The sequence below is a fragment of the Pundamilia nyererei genome, unplaced genomic scaffold (assembly GCF_000239375.1).
Source record: "Pundamilia nyererei isolate P.nyererei 1_Seehausen unplaced genomic scaffold, PunNye1.0 scaffold00334, whole genome shotgun sequence".
Lineage (NCBI taxonomy): Eukaryota > Metazoa > Chordata > Actinopteri > Cichliformes > Cichlidae > Pundamilia > Pundamilia nyererei.
Window position 1 is genome coordinate 500,069 of NW_005187735.1, and position 9,118 is coordinate 509,186.

General features: G+C 41.3%; 1 protein-coding gene across 1 annotated transcript in view; it reads left to right on the top strand.

Moving 5' to 3' along the window:
• sucla2 (succinate-CoA ligase ADP-forming subunit beta) overlaps positions 1 to 8,435 on the top strand; it is a 28,446-nt gene extending 20,011 nt beyond the window's left edge. The window contains exons 7-11 of the mRNA XM_005751928.2: positions 387 to 587; positions 1,702 to 1,844; positions 1,978 to 2,098; positions 5,623 to 5,711; positions 7,008 to 8,435. Of these exons, the coding sequence (XP_005751985.1) occupies positions 387 to 587; positions 1,702 to 1,844; positions 1,978 to 2,098; positions 5,623 to 5,711; positions 7,008 to 7,082 (629 nt within the window). The 3' untranslated portion in view covers positions 7,083 to 8,435. The remainder of the gene's footprint in view (positions 1 to 386; positions 588 to 1,701; positions 1,845 to 1,977; positions 2,099 to 5,622; positions 5,712 to 7,007) is intronic.
• Positions 8,436 to 9,118: the final 683 nt, after the last annotated feature.

Below are 9,118 nucleotides of genomic sequence, written 5' to 3' on the forward strand. Positions count from 1 at the left end.
TATATTATATATAAAAGCTTCCTTCACTGTAGCCAGCTGATTACAGACATGTTAGAAATGTTCTTCTGTCGTGCGGTTACTGTTCAGGTATGACTTTGAGTGAAGCTCAGTGTTTCTTTTTCCTTGTACTCATAATCAAAGGCAGACATTTTAGCAAAGTGTAGCCAGAAATAAGTTGTCCTCCTGAATTATTCTTTAATAAGCAAAACTCTTTCCTCAACATATTCAATTATTTGATCATTTCTGAGGTGATATGCATTTACAAAAAGAAGAACTCAGCTGCACATTTACATTCCTGGTGCCAGTGCTGGAAACACTCTGTGACACCCCCCCCCTCCCATGGCATGGCTCTCTGGCAGATGGAGAGATGAGCTGACATTGATCTTCTTCTAATGTCAAAATCTTATGTGTCTCCTTGTCAACAGTAATGTGCATGGATGCCAAGATCAACTTTGACTCCAACGCAGCGTACCGCCAGCAGAAAGTGTTTGAACTGCGGGACTGGACTCAAGAGGACCCGCGGGACCGGCAGGCCGCCACGGCTGACCTCAACTATATCGGTCTTGATGGAACCATCGGCTGTCTGGGTCAGTCCAAGCGAAATGTCAGAAAAGCTATTTAGTAGTTGTGTTTATTATAGCTTTTGAACCTATTTGGTGGTCATTTTGAGATATGTTCTCAGTTGTAATCCTGATTACGTACTGCATTTCCCATAATGCTCGGTTATGCCAGACAGAAAATGAATGTTATAGGTTATAATGGTAACCCAGAGATATTAATATGACCAAACTGGACAAGATATGAATATCTATAGATTAAAAAAAGGAGCTTGCTAATTTGTCTGCGATAACCTGCAGTCTGTCAGTCTCCTGTTTACTGTCTTTTTCTCCCTCAACTTTCTAGCCACCTCAACTCCATACACGGCATCCCACAACATAAAGCCACCAAATAAGACACCTTGTGGCCTTTTAGTGGAACTGTTTGTTTTTCTTGACTTACTTTAAACAATGTCTCAGAAACAGTTCACAGGTCCAGCTGAGCTGCTGTGTTGTGTCCAGTGCTGTGCTAGCTTATCTGACACAATTCTGTCTCTTAACAATGAAAAGCAGATCATACACTGTGTTTTTTTTCTCTTTCTTATGTCTTTAAAAATATCCAAACTCAGTAGCTTGTTGTTGGCTCTAACACTTTCTACTGGCTCAAAGTGCGAGGGACTCATAAATACAATGGGGTGGTATTTTACAGCACAGTGGCACCCAAGTCTTGTTTCCATGTGTAAAAACTATTTTTAGTGAGAGTCTGTAATGTTTTGTCATCATTTTAAAGATTTCAAAATGGATATTAAACCATTTCCAACCACTTTCACATAACATAAGGAAGAAGTACAGTTAGTTTCAGACCTAGAAGTACACACCTGAGCTGCTTTAGTTCAAAGTGGTGCATCAGTATCAGCCATTAAAACCTACCAGCCTATCACCAATTGGCTTTTTATAACGACTATCAGACCAGACTTTGAGTGTAAAGACAGCACTGTCGTAGTAGGAGCTCTTTTAGTTGTGATTTAAATGTAATGCGTTTCCATTTAATGTCAGTCTTATTATCAATGAGTGTTTTGGGGTTTTTTTTCCCCAGTACATATTCAGTGCAAAAGAAGAAAATCGTCTGCCTGAATCATTTGACCAGTGGCTTTGTCTGTTTTAGTAAATGGAGCAGGTCTGGCCATGGCTACCATGGACATCATCAAGCTCCATGGCGGCACACCAGCCAACTTCCTGGATGTAGGAGGAGGAGCCACAGCTCATCAGGTGACGGAGGCCTTCAAACTCATCACCTCTGACAGGAGGGTAAGAAGATGCCAGCTTCCAAAGGCTGTTCATGGTTTTAAACAGGAAACTGTTGAAGCCCGATGTAGCTCACCCCTCTGAGCTCTTCAACATTCAGTTTTTGATGAAGTTGTTTTTTTCTTTTTTTCCTCAGGTTCAGGCTATCCTGGTCAATATCTTCGGAGGAATTATGAGGTGTGACGTCATCGCCCAGGGTATCATCATGGCTGTAAGAGACTTGGACCTCAAGATACCCATCGTTGTGCGGTTACAAGGTGAGGAACAAACTGCTATTTTTTTTTTTTTTCTTAAAAGGATTTAAAATGTGGCATTGTATTCATTAACTTGTTAAATTGAAGCTTTGACTTTATCCTTATTTGAATTTTTACTGTTGTTAAATAATTTCCCATGAATTTGATGGGGGATTGATGCCTCCCTCCTTCTGAATGTTGAACGAAAGGATGACGACCTCAGACATCTGGTAGCAGCCAGTTGAAGTGATTTGGGAAAAGGATCAGAGATCAGGATCAGAGATTATATATATCTCATCTGCACTAGGAGCCCCTCAGGATCCCTCCATGAGAAGATCTTGCTGAATTCAGGGATGTCTGATCTTAGTGAGCTATGGAATGCAAGGAAATCCCGACAACTCTCCAGCACAGTATCTCAGATTGAAAACGAGTACAGATATTTGTAACGCAGATTTCATTACCAACCTGACCAACAGCCTAAACCTTGTTTTAAAAGGAAATGGAAATAGACAGGGGTTTGGGCCCAAACACAGTGTTGTAATGTTCTGGATCAACCACAGCCACAGGCTCCCCCTCCAGTGGAAACACACACTCTCCCCCACCTTGTCAGGCGGGTTAACTGGCAGCAGCTGGCAGTGCTGAGGGGGGGGACAACTCGTGTCTGTTTCATTTGATGCTTCCTACTTCAAAGTCTGGCTCCTGGAAACGCGCAGAAAACGACAAACACAAATGAGGTGTGAATTATTGTGATATCGTGTGATATATGCATATGTACATTCATACTCTATATTATCAAAGGAGGCCAAGTGTTGAATACAAAGACTTGCTGGTCCTTTGTGGCCTTCCAGAGAGCTGAATCCCTCACTGGGTGAAATTCCTCTGCCAATTTGGTTTTCTCATCTTTATTCATTCGGCAGTGCAAGGCAGTGAAATTTGCAAGCACAAAGAAATGGTGCATGCTTGTATTTGGAGCCTAAACAGAGCTGACATTTCTCAGTTTTCCTCAGGGTAACATTTTCTGCTCCTGTTTTCTATTTTGGAAACGAGAGGATGTCACCTCAAAATGCTGCTGCTGAGGTTTGCGTTCCAGCGCCAAGACTGTAACTGCACTGCAGCTTTAGACACGTTACGTGAATTAAACAGGAGCGCTGCCTTCTGTTTACATGTTTAATCAGTTTTTTAAAAGTTATTCTTTACACATTTTATAATCTAAGATGTAGAAGCGCTTCTGAAGTTGGATTGGAGTCATTAGGTACTTCTGGCTTATATCTCAATTAGCACCTTTGTGGTCTTGTCTGCAAGTGTAAATGCACTGGTGACGAACAGGGCAGGTAGTTTTGGTGTTATTTTTTTATTTTTTATTTTAGGGAAGCTTTGCATGTTGAGTTTTGACTCAGTATATGTCAAAGACATGGTTTGATCACCATTATAATAGTTTCTGGGTAGCTGCATAGTCAGAGACCCAGGCCCTTGCTAACTTCTGATGCACACCCATTCATTTTGTTTTATAAGCCTGAAATATGACAGAAATGACTCAGTTCTGAAAAGCTTCAATTGTTACTGCTGATTGGCTTTCAAAGGTTAAAAAGTTAATGCCACCCTCCTTTTCTTTTGATTGGCTGCTCCTTGCATGCTGTATTTTTTTTTATTTTTTATAGGATGTTATGATCAGCAGTGTCACAAGGCTTTGGATGATGACTCCTTGTTGGAGTCACCTGAACAGAGATGGACTTGGGCTGCTTTAAGGTCACTTTGTATAAAATCTGTTTCAAAGAGAAAATAAGATATGGGTGAAAGGTTCAACAACAGAGGAAGTTGCCTTCTTTAGCAGAGTACATCCTAGTTCATGGTTTGCAGCAGATGTTTTCAGTTCCTTTGTAGTTATGTGTGCTTCTTTAGAGGTTTGGACATACTTAACATACTTGCACAATTAAAAAATTGCTCATTAATATTGACCATAGCAGAAACTTTGTGTATTTTATATTTTCTTCAGGGAGTATTTTCACACACAAAGTTTTTGGACATGGTTGAATGTAACTGAGATTTTGTTGGTTACCTATAGCGATGTGATTAAATACTGTGGTTTGTTTTTCTACCTTCAAAATGAAGTTAATTGACTGAGTGCGGTTGATACTGTAAGGCTTCAGAGTACTCAGTCATTCAGTCACCTGAAACTAAATACTCTGCTGTTAGTCTAAAACTCTGAAGACTATTTGAATTTTAACACCCTGCAGTACAGGGTAAGATGGACTGCAGCAGATGCATTTGATTCATTTGGCAAGAATTCCTTCATGTATGCTTCATCTGCTTTTATCTTCTAAAGTTAGTGGTAAAGGGTAAAAGAAAGTAGTTGGAATAACTTTCCAAAGCTATTAAATTCTGTCTTGTAACCTCTTAAACATATCTGCGGTGTTTTTAACTTTGATAAACTTTAAGCATCACACTGATGAGCTTGAAACTCAAATGCTTCATGGATTTTAAGTCAGAGCTACAAGTAGCACCTCTGTAAGGCTCTACATCAGCACAAACACGCTTTTCCTGTGAGCCAATCCACAAATGTGCGTGTGACCAAATGACTTGTTAATCGGGGCCGGACTCGGATACATCAGATGGGTCACAGCTCCTAATTCGACTCTGGAAACTTGACTGGACCACGTTCTCCTTTCAAAACAGGAACATGCTCTCTTTTAAAATTTTAATGTTTTTTTTTAAAAAAATAATAAATATACTGTGTGTGTGTGTCTACACACTGACAAGTTACTTTGGTATGTTTATACACGCTCTTTCGTGTCTAAGACTGCTTCCTGGTTTATCCTGGATTCATGGGTTTGTGTATTTGTGTCAGTGGCTAATTCTGTAATGTGTCTGCTTTGCTCTGTTTGTAATTCTTTTCTGGGTTGTGAGGTCTGTCTGTATAATCAGGCATTAAAGCAGATGTTGTTGATCTCCATTGATTTGTAAAATAAGCCTCCGTTACCATTTTTCCCCTATGGTTGTATCTGTGGTTGCCATGGCTGCACACCAAGCCACAGAGGCAAGCTGAAAAAAGTTGAACCATGAAGTGTGAAGGCATCCACCAAACAAAGGAGGAGGCAACGGCTTGCTGTGTGACAGCAGCTTTAATAAAAACTGTCTGCTGGGAGGTTATAGGGCAGTTTTAGGGAAATTGAGTTTTCACTTTGGTCCGGCGAACATTTTCTTTTTCATCAAAGAAACTTCATCAGCTCTCCAAACTTCTGGAAAGACCTTTTAGACATTCAGCTTTGTTTTTCCCGAGTGCAAATGGAAACTGTGGTCTGAGGGTGGACAGTACAGGAGGCACAGGTATCCACAGAAAACCACAAGGAGGTTATTAGCTTCCTCGAGGTTCAAAATCATTCAACAGCATCCAAATGAATGTTTGCCGTATCAAGAAACTCTCAGTTCTGACAGTGACACAGCTGTAGGGTGGCCAAAGGTACTGCTGTTTTGAAAAACTGACTTTTTTTCATGTGTGGTTTTTTTTTTTTTTTTTTTTTTTTTTTTTTTTTTTTTTTTTTTGTTCTTAGGAACAAGAGTGGACGACGCCAAAGCTCTGATTGCTGCCAGTCCGCTGAAAATTCTGGCCTGCGACGACCTGGACGAAGCTGCAAAAATGGTACGCACAAAGACCCACGTTCAACTCAAATGCTCACGTCATGAATGGGGAGAGCAGAGCTGACATGTACCTGCCTTTAGATGTGTCGCTGTATGTGAGGAGGTGGAGGGTGTGTGTGTGTGTGTGTGTGTGTGAGTGTGTGAGAGATCCAATGTGAGGAAAAACGTCACTTTACATTTATAGCACAAAGTAACCAGAAAGCAGCAACAGTGTGAAAGCGTATGTGAGAACAGGGTTGGGGAGCAGGTGTGCCGGGAGGCAGTTTGATGACATTTTATTAAATCTTACTCTGTTCTAAACACTTTTCACATCCAATTAAGCTGCTTGATTAATTGCTTAAAAGTGGACTGATTCCAGCTTTCATGTAATGATTATATATGTGGAAAATGGTTGTATTTGATCTAAAAACAGGATATTAGTGATGAGCAGGATCAGCTTTGTTAGATATGTGAGTTAGCGAGGAAATGAAAGCCTTTGTTCTGTTCTTCTGCAGTTAGAATACAAAAGATTTTCAGGAAAGATGAGAAAGAATGAAAACCCTTTAGATTGTTGTGAGTGGAGAGTCCTTGTTGTTAGATTAGGAAAAGAAACGTGTATCAGTCACCTGTATTAGTAGTTGTCGTGTTTGGTATTTTTGTTCTGCCAAAATAACTAAAAAAATATTTTTTAAACTTTAGAATTAATATGATTTTGGAGAAAATTACTAGACAAGTATGACATGATATGGCATGAAACTGCAGCGTGTGTCTCAGTGCACAAAACACAAGAACAAGACTGCACATGTGCAATCAGCTGATTAACATGTGCAGCTGCTCTGTGACTGTTCAAGTAGAGTTTGAGGTGTGCGTGTGTCGAGAGAAAAATATGCGTCTTCTAGATGACACTTGGGCGGCCCACTCCCACGGTAAAAGTTCTAGAAAAAGTTTTAGAAACGTAGAACGTCAGCGGCTAAGTTGGTAGTAATGATGTGAAGTGAAGCATGACTGCTGTGAGTGATGGGGATGTCAGCTGTCAAACCTGAAGTGCACTATGTCTCAATCCTAAATTGAAAGCAGAATACCTGCATAACACCTGAATTTCAGACTTTTCAAGCACAGTCAGGAGGAGGATTGGGATCCCATTGAAACAGTTGCATGACTTCAGAGACCTGTATCATTTGTGTCATCTGTTCTGTATTGACTGTCTTAAAAAAAGGTCTCCTTTTTAAAACACGGGTTTATTGGTTAAATAAAGGTCAATTGTAAAAGTATGTTATGTTAAATTTTATTTCATGAGCCCACTCTCCTCTGTCCACAGGTTGTAAAGCTTTCTGAAATCGTCTCCCTTGCAAAGGAAGCTCAAGTGGACATCACTTTCCAGCTGCCCATCTAAGAAACCCAACCTTCCAGATCTCTTCCTCCAAGCACTTCCTCTCTCACACCCCTGGGTCAGCCTATCAACAACACGCCACTCCACTACCCAATCAAACAGCAACATGAGCTAGAGAGAAGACACATTAGGTTAGCCCTTTGTTGAACCTGTTTCTGGCTCTGTGGCACAATGACACGACTCTGAACAGCCCCCCCACCCCCCCCACCCCCCTTTACTCAAAGTCTCAAACCCAGAGAATACCCTTAAGTTGCACTTGAGTCGATACGCACAAACCTCCTCCTTCTCCTCCTCGTTCTTTTTCGCTCTCTTCCACCCTGAGAGGGAGACTCGCGGTGAGCCTTTCTGTCTTCTTTGGTACTTGTTGCGAACACTTCCTTTGACCTACTTTGAAACAATAATAGAATAAAAACAGTAGCTTTGTCTTGTTACTCGGTGTTCAGGTTGGGGCTCTTTTGAGTTGGATCATTTCCTGTTTTCAGCTGAATGCTTGTGAGTTGGGACCCACTAGTGCTGTCCATTACGCGGTTTAGCACGAGTGCCTTTCAATCTCTAAATAGGAATGTATTCCTCCATTCACGATTTTCTTTGTGTGTGAGTGAAGAGCTACAAACACACAAACAACATGCTGGCAAGCTTGACACTGGCATGAGGAAACAACCTCAGTTTTCTCCTTAATGGAGAATCAGCAGCATTGATTTAATATTGGTGGGGTTTAATTTCCATGCAGGCCTCAGTGTTATTTCTGTACCTCCTGTAGGCATGAGTTCCTCAGCCTCCTTCATTACTCCTGACACAGCAGATGTTTCCTCCTTTCAAAACTGCACACTCGGCACGGACGGTCTTCGGGTTCATCTCTGACTTTACCTGAAGGTTTGAACGGCTCAATCCGGTTTAACCCGGGTTTGAACGAGTCGCATTTGTTTGCCTGAATTATTAGACACCAGACCTGTGGGCGTATCGATCGACGTCAGGATCTGAGCGAGTATTGATGAGCGGGCCTGGCGTTTGGGCTGTGCCCCAGCTGTGGTGGAGCTCGTGTGTGGGTATGTTGAACACAGGTGATACATCACAGCTAACTTTCTTTTTTAAAATAAATGAATTATTCAGTGTTTGTGTTGGGCACCTCAAGTTTTGCCAGGAAGGAACATGGAGATCAAAAGTTGAATGATCTCAAAGGTAAATCAAGAGAGCTTGGTGTACGTTCCTGTTCCCATGGAAACTGCTCCTGCTTACCTGCCAGGTTTACACCAGATGGAGTTCACATCTTGTGACCATCTGAAAATCAAAAAGGCCGTTGTTTTGATGTCTTTCATGACAATACTTTTAAGATCTTTGTTTTGAGCTGCTAATTAATCCAAATAAGGAATTTGAAGTATTCCCGGGCAGTGTGAAAATAATTAAACAGAAAATGAAAAAGGTTCTCAGTTGCAGTCTTCGTGTTTTAATATTGAGATTATTTTCCAAATTGAAACTGCACAAAACAGGAGGACGCAAGCACTTCCACTGTCATCCAAACAGTACTTGCTTATACTGTCTAAAGGGGGCAGCCAGGAAGTCTGAAGGTTGACGTTCACAAGTCACAAGTTTTTCCTGTTGAGCTCAAACTGAAGAGGACAGAAAAGTCACTGGTTCCGATTGCAGGTTTATCACCGTGTTCAAAGTGGTCGTTGTAGGCAACTTTCTTGTTAAATGAACTACTGCCATAATAATTTTTCCCCCCTCTTGGAGCATGAAAGTCACCAGAAATGGACTGATGACTGCTGAAGACACTGGAATTTTGTGTCGCTCTTTATTTATCTGCTTTATTCTCTCTATGGAATAATTCACTGGTTTAGACCTCTGCAGTTGCTGCTCCCGTGTGTTCAGTCGTGCCATCGCGCCACAGTCTATTAGCTCCTTTTTTTTGTTTCTGTTTGTGAAGTCAGAGTCGAGGTTGGGGTACTCAAAGTCAAACTGTAAAACGGCTGTAGGTTTTTTTTCCTCCTTCCCTTTACTCCTCCTCCTCCAGCTCTCCAAACACAAGCCGACATTGTGAG